The 15,731-nt window shown below is 66.8% G+C and overlaps 3 protein-coding genes across 3 annotated transcripts; 1 reads left to right on the forward strand and 2 right to left on the reverse strand.

The window, feature by feature from the left end:
• Nucleotides 1-832: 832 nt before the first annotated feature.
• Nucleotides 833-6,214, reverse strand: EMIHUDRAFT_469213 (hypothetical protein; the record flags this gene model as incomplete). The annotated part of the gene is made up of 17 exons (XM_005777658.1): nt 833-895; nt 1,048-1,128; nt 1,196-1,339; nt 1,408-1,643; nt 2,431-2,734; nt 2,962-3,057; nt 3,387-3,671; nt 4,049-4,094; nt 4,231-4,325; nt 4,394-4,432; nt 4,548-4,610; nt 4,674-4,730; nt 4,807-4,848; nt 5,202-5,339; nt 5,440-5,482; nt 5,602-5,666; nt 5,732-6,214. 17 exons carry the CDS (start codon nt 6,212-6,214, stop codon nt 833-835), a joined length of 2,280 nt encoding a protein of 759 aa, XP_005777715.1.
• A 1,047-nt stretch (nt 6,215-7,261) lies between these two features.
• On the forward strand, nt 7,262-9,862 carry EMIHUDRAFT_469214 (hypothetical protein; the record flags this gene model as incomplete). Its single annotated transcript, XM_005777659.1, has 7 exons — nt 7,262-7,820; nt 7,987-8,088; nt 8,314-8,418; nt 8,667-8,730; nt 9,115-9,269; nt 9,359-9,478; nt 9,564-9,862. The coding sequence occupies 7 exons, from the start codon at nt 7,262-7,264 to the stop codon at nt 9,671-9,673; spliced, it is 1,215 nt and encodes a 404-aa protein (XP_005777716.1). The 3' UTR covers nt 9,674-9,862.
• A 344-nt stretch (nt 9,863-10,206) lies between these two features.
• Nucleotides 10,207-15,351, reverse strand: EMIHUDRAFT_237928 (hypothetical protein; the record flags this gene model as incomplete). Its single annotated transcript, XM_005777660.1, has 12 exons — nt 10,207-10,514; nt 10,815-10,887; nt 11,137-11,355; nt 11,467-11,709; nt 11,896-12,173; nt 12,390-12,564; nt 12,676-12,918; nt 13,105-13,382; nt 13,599-13,773; nt 14,413-14,484; nt 14,563-14,703; nt 14,920-15,351. The coding sequence occupies 12 exons, from the start codon at nt 15,349-15,351 to the stop codon at nt 10,207-10,209; spliced, it is 2,637 nt and encodes an 878-aa protein (XP_005777717.1).
• Between the last annotated feature and the right edge of the window lie 380 nt (nt 15,352-15,731).

Below are 15,731 nucleotides of genomic sequence, written 5' to 3' on the forward strand. Positions count from 1 at the left end.
GCCGCCGAACGTGCCACCGACGGCGTCCTGGCGGAGGTGGTGGAGTTTGAGAACTGAGGCTGCGGAGGTGACGCCTGAGGTACCAGTCCGTGCACAGCGACTCAGCCGGCGACCGCCACGGGCTCAGACGAGACTTGTCGACGCGTTCCGGCTCAGCTTCACCGTGGTCATCGGGCGTCTGTCGACGTCAGGACCACCCATACAGCTCGCGGGTTCGAGGTCGCAAGAGCCAAGATGGTGGCGTTTGGACATCCCAACCATCACACAAGACAGCCTGTAGGTGGTGGCGGGACGGCGCAGTGTTTGTGGCACTCGGCAGTAGGCACCCGCGGCACGACCCCGCTGTCGGCTCTCGCTGGCTGCGGAACCGGCCCCAGAGGGGGACGGTCCGGGCGAGTGTGGCAGCTCCTGCGCTAGTCTGGGCACCCTCTATCATAGCACTACTGATCCCGGTCATTAGAGCTGCCAGGGATAGCGTCAGGAGCCTATAGGAGTCAAAACCCCTCATATTTGAGACATCGTGGCCCATATACTCGCACTCAACGAGCCGGCCGCGCGCGGCTCGGCGTGTGCGAGTGCGTGGTTCGTGTGGTTCGGTGCCCGAAGGCGACTGACCAGTCTTGCTGCCATCGCGGAACGAAGGCTTTAGAAGAAAGGTGACCCCCCTCCCCACGAGGCAATGTTCGTCCCTGGCTCGCTTCCCCCCCAACCCCCAGTTCTATCCCCCAGTTCCAGCCCCCTCCAATCCCCAGTGTCGCCACGTACCTGCGCAGAAACCCGTATGCGCTGTGATCGGTTCCCGATCCATCCCGCTCGCCGTGCCGCATGAGAGCTACATGGAGAAGCCGGACGTCTTGGCGTGCCGCCGATCGCTGTCGGTGAAGCTGTTCGGCGCCTATAAACGGTGAAGCCTCCAGCGTGAGGGGCTGCAGAGGGGAGCAGAGGGGCGCAGAGGGGAGCAGAGGGGAGTGGCCGGGGGAGGCTCCCAATGCAATCTCGACTCGGGCAATCTCGGGTAATCTCGGGGAGTCCAAAGTCATCTCGCACCTTCCACTCGGCCGCATCGGACGGCGGCGCCGCCTGGGCTTGCTTCTTCCCGCCGCCCCCGCAGAGGACGCGGCGCAGCACCTAGAAACAGAAGTCTCCGCCGCGTCGACTCCGTGTTCTCGGCGCCGCGCAGAGGACGGCCGAGCACCGCCAAGAGCGCGAGGCCCAGAGCCACACCGCCGAGGATCTCGACCAGGCTCAGCGAGAGGGAGGTCTCCTCCGGGACAGGGGGCTGGAGCAGCGGCGGCGGTGGCGGCGGCGGCGTCGGAGAGGATAGCCACCACATCTGCACCTAGAAAAGACGAGCAAACGCGCGTGATGTCGTCTTTCGGGTCGGGTCGCGGCCCTCCGTTTGCCCACCGGCGGCGGCGGCGGCGGCGAGGGCGGCGGCGGCGGCGGCGGCGGCGCGGGTGGCGGCGGCGGCGTCTCGATCGGCGGCGACGTCGGCGGCGGCGGTGCCGGAAGCGCGCATCGCGACCCATTGGTCAGGAGGAGCTCGTAGAGGGACAGGCTGCCGGAGTGCGCGCCGGCAAACATGACCGCGGCGGCGCCCGACGGCGACTGGTGCTTGTCGAGGATTGCCACAGACTCGACGCCTACTTGCGCGTGAGTGACGCCGTGCATGAGGGCTGTGGGCGGGGGAGGGCGAGAGGCTGCTGGTGCGGCTCGGGCTCCGATGTCTCCGAGCGTCTGCTCCTTGAAGGCGACGCCCGGGCTCTTGTCCTAGTGCGTGAGTACACAACGCCAGGGCGTGAATAGAGCTCGCACTAGAGGCCGTCCTCGCATTCGCCTTGCTGGGACCCAGCGCTGACTTCTGACTGCCGCCGCTGTCTCTCCCTTCTCGACGGTCTGTGCTTGTGCGTCGTGGGTCCCGGCGTTGCGCGTCTATGTGAACAGAGCTCGCGCTGAGGGGGGGCACGGGTGTCGCGCTAGCCATCCGCGGACTCGGCGCTGCCTGTCTGACTAGTCAACCTCTCACCGCCTGTCGAGCGCCTGTCGAGTCTCGGGGCTGTCCGTGCGTGCGATCTGCGCGCGGGCTGTGTCTCTGTGTGAACACGGATCGCGGCGCGCACTCGGACGCGAGAGGGGTGCGAATACCGCTCAACCGCTGGATGCAGCCGAATGCGGCGGAGTGCGTGTCCGCCCGATCACTCGTCGGAGCACAACACGGGTCTGAGTCCCCCCCCCCTCCCCCCCCCCTTCCTAGCCCGTGGCCTTGGAGGCGGGCGAGAGATGATGCACAAAGAGGAAGGCCGGCTGCGTTGGGTCGGTCACGTCGAAGCCGAAGGCGAGCGAGTTTGCGCGGGTCACCGCCACGGCGACCATGCGGCCGCACGCCACGCCCACAGCGAGCCCCTGCTGTATGCCTACGGTGTGGCACACGGCGCCTCGTCACGCCCCCCGCCGGCGGTGAAGAGCGCCGGCCGGGCGACGAGCGTGTGCGCGTGCCTGGCCCGTCCTTCCACGAGCGCTCATCCACCGTCTTGCCCAACGGGCAAGGGCCGGGCTTGCCGTCGCCGCGGTCGTGGCATGCGTCGCCGTCCAGCGCGGGCGGCGACAGCGTGTTCTTCTCCGCGATGTCCTTCTTGCCGCCGGCGGAGGCGTGGCTGTACGCAACACCGTACATGAGCGCGTAGTCGTCATCCTGCTCGCCGTTGTGCGCCCACGGGAAGGCCTTGCAGCCCTCCTGCTCGAGGAGCGAGCCTATGCGCGCGAGAGAGGGGGCCGAGACCTCGCCCCCCCCCCCCCGAGATGGCCCGAGGTTGGCCTCCAGCTCGATGATCGAGCCCGAGTCCCAAGTCCATCTCTCGGGACGATCTCGGGACGATCTCGGGACGATCTCGGGACGATCTCGGGACGATCTCGGGACGATCTCGGGACGATCTCGGGACGATCTCGGGACGATCTCGGGACGATCTCGCCCGAGTCCCAGACGAGCGACAGGTCCGACGCGCGGTAGATTGACACGGAGCGCGACCCGGACCCGACAGCCCGCTTCCAGACGGGCTCCTAACAAGGAGCGCAAGTCCACCAGTCAACCGTTTGTCAGCCATCCAGCACGTGGGGAGGCCGCTGCCAGGCGGGTGCCATTGGGTTGGAGTAGTCGACGGCGGTGGAGCCTACGGGAGACCACGGGAGATCACGGGAGGTCGCGGGAGATTGTCGGAGTAGTCGACAGCCGTCGAGTCTACGCCGTGCGCACCAGACTCGGGAGAAGGGGGGGGGGGGGAAGGAAGGGGGGGGGGGGGAAGGGGGGGGGGGTCGAAAACCCCCCCCACACTTTAAATGTTTTGCAAAACCCCCCTGAATACAAACGGGGGGAAAAAAAATTGGGTCACCGGGGGGACGGCCGCGTACCGCCGAATGCGCCTCCTCTCGAGTGCCGGCACAAACGCTCGGAGTACGAACCCCTGCGTTTCCGCATCTACCGTTTCCGCATCTACCGCCGCCGCGCCGATCGAGAGGCGCATGCTCGTCCCGCCAAAGTTGCGGACCGCAGTCGTGATCTTGGAGAAGTCTGCGCCGCCGCCCGGCGCGGTGAGCTCCTGGAAGTTTGGGTGGAACTCGGGCCTTCCGCCCGGCACGTCGACGAGCAGCTTTCTGAACTTTTTGGCGGTCTCGACCTGGGGCAAGGCAAAGGTGATCCTCTCTCCACACACACAGGGTGGTGGGGCGAGGGGGTGGTGGCAAGAGACAGGAGCCCCACGCGGCATTGAAAGTGATTGAAAGTGCAAGGCCCGGTGCGCGCGCGCGCGCGCGTGCGCCTCGCGTCTAAACTCGTGGCGTGAAAACGGCTTCGCCCCGTGGAGCACCGCATGAGCACACACGGGGCGGCACGAATCTACGGCCGAGAATCTACGGCCGAGTGCTCCTCCTCTCGAGTGCTAACTGCCTCCCCGTGTCCTGGGTGTGCCCCGCCCCGTCCGTGCCGCGTCCTGCCCCCCCCAGTTCATTTTCAACATCGAATGCTGGCTCCGCGTGTCTCAACTTGGGCCTCCACCTCGCCGTACTCGAGATCAGAGCCGCCGCTCGCCGTCATCAGGTACCTGACATCCCGTGATCTCCCGTGATCTCCCGTGATCTCCCGTGATCTCCCGTGATCTCCCGTGATCTCCCGTGATCTCCCGTGATCTCCCGTGATCTCATGGGGGGGGGGGGGCGAGGTGGGGGAGGCGCGCGCACGTCTCTCCATCGATCTCGAAGGCCTCGATGGCGCTGGGCGAGCGCAGCGTGCTGAACTCTGGCACGTGCTTCAGCTGGCATGCGTTGTCGCGCACCTATTCTCAGCATTGTTGCTCGGAGCCGTGTTTGACTTGTGCTGGCACCCCAGCCGGCGACAGGTGGCCGTGTCAAGCCCCTGCGTGCCACCGCTTGCCCCCCAATCCTGCGGGCCGAGCGAGCACGTCGAGGCTGAGGCCCCGAGAGTCCGCCGAGAGGACGGGAGATGGGGCGAGATGGGCCGAGATTGCGCGAGGTTGGGCTGAGATGACGCCGCCTTCCTGCAGGCCGAGCGGGGTGAGGCGCTCGGCGGTGGCGGTCGCCACATCCACCGTCAGGATGGCCTAGCAGGTCAACTGTGAGCTCATTCACCATTGCTACTGCGCCGCGTCCGCCGCCGGGGCCGCCGAGTTGATCTGCAGCGCGGCGAAGAGCTTGGAGCCGTCGGGAGCCCACGCCAGCGCCTAGCCGAGGAGCAGATCCGCAAAGGTCGCCAGGGAGGAGCTGGTTGGCGGCGGATCCGGCGCCCGACTCCAGCGCCTCGGGCTCGAGCATGGTGGCGGGCGTGTACTTGCGCCGCGCCTGGGCGCGTCATGACTCTCAACTCATGCCTCGAGGGCGTGCGGTGTGTGTGTGTGTGTGTGTGTGTGTGTGTGTGTGTGTGTGTGTGTGTGTGTGTGTGTGTGTGTGTGTGTGTGTGTGTGTGTGTGTGTGTGTGTGTGTGTGTGTGTGTGTGTGTGTGTGTGTGTGTGTGTGTGTGTGTGTGTGTGTGTGTGTGTGTGTGTGTGTGTGTGTGTGTGTGTGTGTGTGTGCGTGTGTGCGTGTGTGTGTGTGTGTGTGTGTGTGTGTGCGTGTGTGCGTGTGTGTGTGTGCGCGTTCTCTCGCTCCCGCTCTGTCTCTCTCCCTCTCTCCTCTACGCCGCATGCTCTTCACACCTCGGCAAAGTTGACCGTGTCCATCTTCTTGTTTGAGAAGTCGTCAAAGTACACCATCGCGTTCAGCGGGAGCGGGATGTGCACGCCCTCCGCCTGCAGCGCGCTGTCGCTCGACCCGGCGACATAGCCAAGGGACACCTGCGAGCGAGCGTGCGTGCGTGCGTGCGTGCGTGCGTGCGCGCGTGCGTGCGAGCGTGCGAGCGTGCGAGGGAGGGGAGGGGGAGGGGGCATGCGGCACCGTCTTCGAGGATCGAGTGGCGACGTCCACCAGGGAGACGGACCTGCAAGATGGACACGTGGACACGTGGCGTCACTCGGGTGAGCTCGGGTGAGCTCGGGTGAGCTCGGGTGAGCTCGGGTGAGCTCGGGTGAGCTCGGGCGATCTCGGCAGCAGACCCACCCCTCGGGGTCGATGAGCTGGCAGACTACACCGCCGGTGCACTGCCCCTTGCCCTGGTTGGAGACCTGGGGCGAGGGGGCGAGGGGGGGTGGGGTGCAGGGAGGGGAGAGCGGCGTGCTGCTGTCCGCACCGCCACTGTCTTGCAGTCCGGAGAAGGAAGCAGGCTGTCCGGTCCCGGGCCGACACCCACCTCCCAGACCTGAGCCAGGCTAGCGGGCGCCGCGCGCGTCACCCTGCTGAAGGCGAGGAGCGCGCCGGGCTCCGTGCGCTTGCCGATGGTGCCGACGACAACGTACAGGCTCTCGCCGCACAGGCGCAGGTCCCGTGCAGTGAGGCCCTTACCCAGGCTGACGCCGAGCGATGTGACGCTGGCGACGGGGGCGCTGTAGTCTATCACGCTGATGTAGCCGCGCTCCGTCGCCACGTACGCGTACGCGTGCTCCGGGTCGTAGCTGAACTTTTCGGCCGCTCCCATCCCGTACGCCGCCTTCTCGTTTGGATCGAACGGGGTGTAAGTGCGCGACACGAAGCGCACGGAGGAGGGGGAGCCGGCATAGGCCGCGCTGGTGCGCAGGCTGGGCACGGCGAACGACAAAGCTGAGGCGGACAGCATGAGCCGCTCTTGCACTGCGAGGACTGCACTGAGAGCAACGACGAGGGAGGGCACCCCTTCGGACTAAATTTAGACCCACGAGATCGATAACGGCGGTCAAAACGGCGTGCTAATTGCTGAATGGACGCGTCCCCCAACCTTCACTTCTTCAGTGTATGTAGCTCTTACGAACATACCCGTAGGTGAACTGCTGACGGGTTTTGCGATGAGGAGCGATCCGAACGTGGTATTCGGGTGATTAGATCACTACCGCCGAAGCGCAAGCGCTTGGAGCAAGGGAACTGCCACGTATGGGTCCCAGACTAGCACCCCACCTCGCGAGCCGACGTTCTGGCTCAGCGAGGCTGCTGCGGAGCACTCGGGGCCGACGTTCTGGCCCAGCGAGGCCGCTGCGGGGCACCCGGCGGCTCGGTTCGCTCATCAGCGCAAACTCGGTCGAGCAGAAAGTTCTTTGTTGTTGTGCCTGGTAAAATTATAGAGCACGACCTCGACGCTCGCGCGCCTGTGTGACACACACACACACACACACACACACACACACACACACACACACACACACACTCCTCGCGGGTCCTCGCGGGACTCCTCCTTCCTCGCGCCCCGCGCCGCCGCCGCCACCACCGTATCGAGCCCTCCCCGCGGGACCACCGATCACACAGAAAGCTGAACCGAAGAAGATCGACTGCCCACTCAAAAAGCGCAAACGAAAAAAAATGGGGTGCGGCGGGTTTGGCACGAAGACGGCCCGGCCCGCGACGGCTGGCCGCCGACGAGCGCGCTCGCGCTGCTCGTCAAGATGGCGGCGGTGGCGATTGCGGCGACAAAAGTCCCGTCGTACAGCGCTCAGGCGCCTGTCGTCTGTCGTCTGTTGTCGCATTTCGCACACGCGCGCGCCGCGCGACCCGCGTCGCTCCGCGAGGGCATGAGCCTTCCGCGATTCGAACCCGCAGCCAAAAGCTGCTCGCTTATGAGTAAGTAATGCGCGGTTGACGCTCCCCTACCCCCTTCAATGAGGCGAATCCGGGTTGTGTTCATCGGTACCCAGCGATGCTATCGTTGCTTGCAAGCTACGCGCTGAGCGCCGCACCGAACGGACCTCTCGGGGGGCGGGGCGGTAGCCTTTCTTCACATCGGAGTTTTGTTGCATCCAGTAGAGCCAGCTCGAGAATCCGAACTAGCGGCCGCATCATCGCAGCAGGCGAGAATCCGAACCCGTTCTCCGCCTTCCTAGCCTCGCTCGCGCCGGCCGACGACGAGTACAACTCGTCGCCAACCCGCGACGCTCGGCTCACGGAGCAGCAGAAGATCGCAGAGTCGAAGCGAGCGGAGCGGCAGGACGCCAATGCACAGCAGCAGCAGCAGAAGGCCGCACCAGCGCCGCCTCGCAACCCGTTCGAGACGCTCGTGAAGGCCTTCACGCCGATTGAGGTTGACCGCGACGGCAACCCGGTCGAGCCGGCGCCGCAAGCTGCAGACGACCGCGACGTCGGCGAGCGCCTCTTCGGCCTCTTCTTCGGAGAGCCAGAGGCAGGCGTCACGTCTGGCATTGCGCGCACCTCTGGCGCGAGATACGAGGGAGAGAGCCGCGCGCGCGCAGTAGAGAGCGGTCGAGAGTGAACGGGCGAGCGAGAGAGAGGGAGAGAGAGAGAGGGAGGAAGAGAGAGAGACAGACTGACAGACAGACAGAGAAGAGACAATAGAGAGACAGAGAGAGACAGAGAGAGAGAGAGAGAGAGAGCCCCTTATGCGACCCTCCCACCCTCCCTCACCAGGCGCGCCGGATACGTACCCTGCGACCAAGACAGAGTTCGCCGAGCCCGTCGCCGGCGACGACGCCGAGATGGCGCTCCTCCGGCCGCTTCTCAAAAACACGAGTGAGCAGCACCGCACCACCCATGGGACTGAACCCACGCTGGATTCGATACTCTGGAGGTATGGTACACGCGGGCTGTGTGCGCGCCTGCCGCAGACAGCCCCGCCGCGCGTCTTGCAAGAATACCCCTCGCGAGCCATGGGCCCTGCCATCGGCCCTGCCCATGACCTGCACGAAGCTCCCGCGAGCCTTGTCGGAACCGCCCCTTGTCGGCACCGCCCCGCAGACCTCGAGTACCTCGACCTCAAGCGCGTGTACGACGCGCAGGCCGACGGCTGGACGGCAGACGCCTTCCACGCGGGCGCGCGCGCACACACGCACCGGGCCTCCGGTGACCGGTGGCGGGCCTCCGGTGACCGGTGGCGGGCCTCCGGTGACCGGTGGCGGGCCTCCGGTGACCAGTGGCGGGCCTCCGGTGACCAGTGGCCGGACGGTGTTTGGCCTCCCAAGTCGATGCCGTGGGGCGTGGGGCTCCTGCTAGACTCAGGGCTTGGAGACGATGCCGCGCCACCCTTTGCCCCGCCACTGTACGACTGTATGAGCCTGGCGGCGTCCACCTCCCCCTCCCTTGCCCCGCAGGCGCCAACTACAGGGGCCCGTGCGTCGTCTTTTGCAAGACGCGCGGCGGTGCCGTCTGCGGCGGGCGCGCACACAGCCCGCGTGTACCATACCTCCAGAGTATCGAATCCAGCGTGGGTTCAGTCCCATGGGTGGTGCGGTGCCGTCTGCGGCGGGCGCGCACACAGCTCGCGTGTACCATACCTCCAGAGTATCGAATCCAGCGTGGGTTCAGTCCCATGGGTGGTGCGGTGCCGTCTGCGGCGGGCGCGCACACAGCCCCTGCCTATGGGTGGTGGCACTCGCCTATGCACGGATGGCGCCTGGTCGTGAGTCCTCAGTACGGCCGGCCACTCTTCTCCCCCCCCCCCCTCTCCAGCTCCCTGTCAATGCGCTCGCACACCTGGCAGCCTCCCCCCGGCGCCGCCCCCACGAGTCCCCGACCTGCCTCGTGGTCCGTTGTCTGCAGGTACGCGCCCAAGGGCTTCGCGGGCTATGGCGAGTACCGAGGCAGCATCGCCGCCTTCCTCTTCTCCTGGCCGAGCGGCGACACCGCCCGTCCCGCAATCAAGCTGCAGAAGATTGGCGGCGCCGGCCTCGCGACGATCGACGAGCCGGAGACGGGCGCCGCCGCCGCTGCCTCTCCCCCTCCACCCCCCTCCGTCTCTCCTCCTCACCCCCCCCTCCCCCTCCGTGTCTCCTCCCCCGGCCAGGCCCGCGCTTTGGCGCCGAGGGGCTCACCGCGATGATGAACCCGGGCAGCGAGCGGCTCGTCTCGTCCAAGCTCGGGCCGTACTACGAGTGCCTCCCGGACGGCAGCCGCTCGCTCTTTGGTGCTAGATCTAGAGCCCTCGTCGGGCGAGCCGGGCGAGCTTCATTGCTGCTTGTGACTGCAACTGTGAGTGCGAACCTAATTAGGCGCCAAGCCCTCGTCGGACGAGCTGAGCGAGCTCCGCGTGTACGCCGGCTGCTGGCCGGAGGGTGAGCGCATACCTTTCGACGGCGCCATCCCTTTCGCCATCGAGTGACGGTGGCTCTGAGGAGGCACAAAAGGGGGAAGTCAGCCACACCCCACGAAAGAAAGAAAGTGAAAGGCAAAAATCATACGAAACCCGGAGCGCGGATAGCTAACCCTCGTCGAGAGCCTCATACCTCTTGTCTCGTACTCCGTCCAGAGCACATACTGCCCATTTTCTTCTTCTGTAAAATTCTAAGGGAAAAAAAGAAAGAAAACAGGCAAGCCCAGGCAAAGGTGTCCAGGTAACCTGGATTTATCCATGCAGTTTATAAACAAAACTCACAGCAGACCGACCTATGGCACATGTGAAGACCTGTACGCAGTTGCCCTGTCCTTCCTCCCGACTGCTAGTGAGTGTTTGACCTGGGCCCCCCTCCGTCTCGAGAAGGCTTGGGTGAGTACGTTACGGCCAGCGGCGAGAGGCCTTGTCTATTGCATGTCTTTTGTGGACTCTGTCGTGGCATAAGGATTTTGCTGTTGTCCCAGTGTGTGTCGTGTGTGTCTCGCGCCTTGCGAGGGTGTTGGTTTGCAATCAGGGGATCTTTAGCGAGACCCAGGGATGATGAAGTACTCCGGGTCGTCGTCGGCACCACGCATGCTCTGAGAGTCCGTGTACAGCCCGTAGCAGCCCAAGTATTGCTGCCGCACCGAGTTGAGGTCCATGGTGTACCGAAGGCCGATGCACTCCCGGCCGCTGCTGATGCTAAGCTGCGAGCACTTCTCGATGGCGTACGTGAGAGTCGCCGCGACGGGGAAGCCCTCAGGGCCGTAGATGAAGCCACTGGTCAGACCGCAGCTCAACCAGGGGTTGCTCGTGTACGTGATGCCACCCGGCGAGGTCCACACTTGGCCTGGAGGAGCCGGGGGGACGGGGGGGACGGGCGACGGCGGCGGCGCCTCCGGGGCTTCGATGTCCGGTCCGCAGACGCAGGGATGAGCAGCGGAGCACGGTGCCGCTTGCGACGGCGACTTAGAGTTGAATAAGAACTTCGTGCGATCGACAGACTGGTAAATGTCGGTCTCAACAAAGCAGCCGGGTGGTCTGGTCGAGATAGTCCATTCCCAGCCGTAGGAGACGCCGCGTTCAGGGTATTCTTTCGACGAGGGGTACAGCCACACGGTCACCCCGTCAAGTGTCGTGGTTTCAGCACCCGCGCGGCCTCCGCTCCCATCAAGCCCGAGCGACGATCCGAAGCCCGAGTCCTGCTTGCCGCACCACTCGCACTGCCATCCGGCCCGCTCGCAGCCTGATTGTGAGCCGATGCTGTAGATGCCGCAAGATTCGCCCGAGGCGAGGAGAAAGTATGGCGGCGGCGGCGGGGACGGAGGTGCAGGCGGCGTGGGTGGCGGGGGTGGAAAGCGTGGAGGCGGCGGGGGGGAGGGCGGCGGCGGCGGTGCGAGGCACGGGCAGAGGCGACGCCGATCTCCCCACGCGTTAGGGCAGCTTGCGGTGTTGCCGTAAAAGCACTTCACCGTGCTGCCTTCGGGCGGGTCAACGCGCACATAGAGGTCCGGACGATCAACGTACGTGGTGCACCCCAGGCCCCACGCGTCCGAGATGGCCTCCATCTGCGCCTCTGTCGTCGGCCAGACGGTTTTAGGCCACTCGTCGGCCGGCAAGGGCGGGTTGTTGGGCGTCTCGTCGGCGCACGTCGTGCCGAGGCTGGCGCAGTGATCGGTGCAGCTGCCACCCTCGTTCTGGGACCAGATGAGCGGTGGCGGCGGCGGGGATGGCGGCGGAGGCGACGGGGGTGGTGACGGTGGCGTGGGCGGCGGGAGAGGGCACGGCTGGCTCGTCCACACCCAGATGGAGTCGTAGGAGCAGCCTGTCCCTTGGCAGTTCTTGTCGCACAGAGTGTAGCCGAGCGCAGCGCACCGCGCCGAAGCCTCCTGGAAGGTTGTGTACTGGAAGGAGGAGGACCATAACCCTGCGATGCAGTCGTCGTTGCTGCCGGAGGTGCGACGCTTGCAGGTCGAGCCGTCGCAGCACTGCGCTGCAATGGCTGTCCCGCCGTGCGTAGTGGCCTCGGCGTCGTGGACGCACGCCTCTGTGTCGGAGTTGCCGTCGAGGATCAGGACGCCTTGGGGGGGGAATGGCACTGCGGGCGGCGGCGAGGGCGAGGCGGAGGGTAGCGGCGGCGTGGGAGGCGGTGGTGCGGGCGGCGGAGGCGGCGGAGGGGAAGGTGGCGGTGGCGTCGGCGGCGGGAGAGGGCACGGCTGGCTTGTCCACACCCAGATGGAGTCGTAGGAGCAGCCTGTCCCTTGGCAGTTCTTGTCGCACAGAGTGTAGCCGAGCGCAGCGCACCGCGCCGAAGCCTCCTGGAAGGTTGTGTACTGGAAGGAGGAGGACCATAACCCTGCGATGCAGTCGTCGTTGCTGCCGGAGGTGCGACGCTTGCAGGTCGAGCCGTCGCAGCACTGCGCTGCAATGGCTGTCCCGCCGTGCGTAGTGGCCTCGGCGTCGTGGACGCACGCCTCTGTGTCGGAGTTGCCGTCGAGGATCAGGACGCCTTGGGGGGGGAATGGCACTGCGGGCGGCGGCGAGGGCGAGGCGGAGGGTAGCGGCGGCGGCGGGGACAGAGGCGAGGGCGGTGGAGAGACAGTTGCGAGGCACGGGCAGAGGCGACGCCGATCTCCCCACGCGTTAGGGCAGCTTGCGGTGTTGCCGTAAAAGCACTTCACCGTGCTGCCTTCGGGCGGGTCAACGCGCACATAGAGGTCCGGACGATCAACGTACGTGGTGCACCCCAGGCCCCACGCGTCCGAGATGGCCTCCATCTGCGCCTCTGTCGTCGGCCAGACGGTTTTAGGCCACTCGTCGGCCGGCAAGGGCGGGTTGTTGGGCGTCTCGTCGGCGCACGTCGTGCCGAGGCTGGCGCAGTGATCGGTGCAGCTGCCACCCTCGTTCTGGGACCAGATGAGCGGTGGCGGCGGCGGGGATGGCGGCGGAGGCGACGGGGGTGGTGACGGTGGCGTGGGCGGCGGGAGAGGGCACGGCTGGCTCGTCCACACCCAGATGGAGTCGTAGGAGCAGCCTGTCCCTTGGCAGTTCTTGTCGCACAGAGTGTAGCCGAGCGCAGCGCACCGCGCCGAAGCCTCCTGGAAGGTTGTGTACTGGAAGGAGGAGGACCATAACCCTGCGATGCAGTCGTCGTTGCTGCCGGAGGTGCGACGCTTGCAGGTCGAGCCGTCGCAGCACTGCGCTGCAATGGCTGTCCCGCCGTGCGTAGTGGCCTCGGCGTCGTGGACGCACGCCTCTGTGTCGGAGTTGCCGTCGAGGATCAGGACGCCTTGGGGGGGGAATGGCACTGCGGGCGGCGGCGAGGGCGAGGCGGAGGGTAGCGGCGGCGTGGGAGGCGGTGGTGCGGGCGGCGGAGGCGGCGGAGGGGAAGGTGGCGGTGGCGTCGGCGGCGGGAGAGGGCACGGCTGGCTTGTCCACACCCAGATGGAGTCGTAGGAGCAGCCTGTCCCTTGGCAGTTCTTGTCGCACAGAGTGTAGCCGAGCGCAGCGCACCGCGCCGAAGCCTCCTGGAAGGTTGTGTACTGGAAGGAGGAGGACCATAACCCTGCGATGCAGTCGTCGTTGCTGCCGGAGGTGCGACGCTTGCAGGTCGAGCCGTCGCAGCACTGCGCTGCAATGGCTGTCCCGCCGTGCGTAGTGGCCTCGGCGTCGTGGACGCACGCCTCTGTGTCGGAGTTGCCGTCGAGGATCAGGACGCCTTGGGGGGGGAATGGCACTGCGGGCGGCGGCGAGGGCGAGGCGGAGGGTAGCGGCGGCGGCGGGGACAGAGGCGAGGGCGGTGGAGAGACAGTTGCGAGGCACGGGCAGAGGCGACGCCGATCTCCCCACGCGTTAGGGCAGCTTGCGGTGTTGCCGTAAAAGCACTTCACCGTGCTGCCTTCGGGCGGGTCAACGCGCACATAGAGGTCCGGACGATCAACGTACGCGGTGCACCCCAGGCCCCACGCGTCCGAGATGGCCTCCATCTGCGCCTCTGTCGTCGGCCAGACGGTTTTAGGCCACTCGTCGGCCGGCAAGGGCGGGTTGTTGGGCGTCTCGTCGGCGCACGTCGTGCCGAGGCTGGCGCAGTGATCGGTGCAGCTGCCACCCTCGTTCTGGGACCAGATGAGCGGTGGCGGCGGGGATGCCGGCGGCGATGGAGGCGAGGGCGAGGGCGACGGCGACGGCGGCGGCGGCGTGGGCGGCGGAGGGGCAGGCGGCGGCGGTGCCGGAGGCGGCGGCGTGGGAGGCGGCGAGGGCGACAGCGACGGCGGCGGCGGCGAGGGCGGCGGAGGGGCCGGCGGCGGCGGTGCCGGAGGCGGCGGCGTGGGAGGCGGCGAGGGCGACAGCGACGGCGGCGGCGGCGAGGGCGGCGGAGTGGCCGGCGGCGGCGGTGCAGGAGGCGGCGGTGGCGAGGGCGATGGCGGCGGCGGCGAGGGTGGCGGCGGGGCCGGCGGCGGCGGTGCCGGAGGCGGCGGCGTGGGAGGCGGCGAGGGCGACAGCGACGGCGGCGGCGGCGAGGGCGGCGGAGGGGCCGGCGGCGGCGGTGCCGGAGGCGGCGGTGTGGGAGGCGGTGAGGGCGACAGCGACGGCGGCGGCGGCGAGGGTGGCGGAGGGGCAGGCGGCGGCGGCACCGGAGGCGGTGGCATGGGAGGCGGCGAGGGCGACAGCGACGGCGGCGGCGGCGACGGCGAGGTAGAAGGTGGTGGCGGCGACGGCGAGCCCATGGCCACTTCCACCACGGTCACCGGCTCGTTCAGCGCGATGTGATCGGAGTTCTGAGCAGCACTGATGACGGCCTCTGGGGTTGTGTCGGAGTCCTGCTCGACGACAACCTCGGCGTCCACATAGGGCTGCCCATAGAAGGTATCGCCGCCGCCGCCGCCGCCGCTGAGAACGCTGCTCTGCATCTGCCGACGGCCAGAGGTGGAACAGCCTCGGAGAGCGACACGAATGTTCGATTCCGGCACTTTGATGATATCTGACAGCGTTGCGCGCTCCGACGCTTCGTCGAAGGATTGGCAGGCGCCAGCCGGGGCCTGATACACGAACGTGAGTCTGGTTGCGACGGCCCAGCCGGGGGGGAGTGGCGGCATCGACGGCGAGGCGGAGGGAGGCGGTGGCGACGGCCACGCCGACGGTGGCGGCGACGAGGGCGACGCAGAGGGCGGGGGTGGGAATGGCGACGCCGACGGTGGCAGGGGCGGAGCGAGGTCGGTGGAGAGTGCGCAAGCCCATCCGTCTCCAGGGCACACTTCAAGGCACTGCCAGTAGTACTCGTTCCGCTGGTAGCATCCCAGGCCCTCCTGACACGCGAGCGGGTCGGTTGAGAATCCGACTCCTCCGCACTGCGCGTGCCAGGTGAGGCCAGGATAGTCCTTCTCGAACTCCTCTCGCGATGGTGCGACGCGTCCACTGGCACACGCCCAAATGGGATCGTTGTTCGCCGGGCACGACGGGCGACACTGAGCATAGTAACTGTTCTTGGCGTATGGCTTGAAAACGGTCTTGATGAAGCACTCGTCAGCCGAGGAGCAGCACTGACCGGAGTAGGAGCACTTGCCCCACGTTTCGACAGCGTTGGAGGAGCACGGAGGCACAGTGGGCTCTGGCGCCGAGCAACGGGTCATCCAGGGTTTGCATGTCGCGTAGCAGTGCGAAGCCATGTTGCACCAGCCAGGGCTCATATCGCAGCCGCAGGCAGGTAGGGCGCATGTCGTGCAGACCGCCGTTGTGCGCCGGCTGCCACGCCATGCGTGCACTTCAGTTGGTCGCGCGTTGCCGAGGCTTAGACTGTCTCCTCCGGCGCTTGTTTGGCGAACGACCGGCGCACCCGTGGCACACACGAGGACAAGCAGCATGGAGTGGAGTTCAAGTCAAGGCCGCCGTGCCCAAGCGAAGCGGAAGCAGCCGGAGAACAAGCCGGAGTACCTTACCCGTGGCGCCCACCAAAGTGGAGCGTGACTGGAGTTCGAGAGCATTTGCACGAATGAGCATTTGCACGAATGAGCATCGGCCCGCTATCTCGGATCGGCCCGTAAAGTCGAGCACACCCTGCAGTTTGCGA

Source organism: Emiliania huxleyi (assembly GCF_000372725.1).
Source record: "Emiliania huxleyi CCMP1516 unplaced genomic scaffold EMIHUscaffold_259, whole genome shotgun sequence".
NCBI lineage: Eukaryota > Haptophyta > Isochrysidales > Noelaerhabdaceae > Emiliania > Emiliania huxleyi.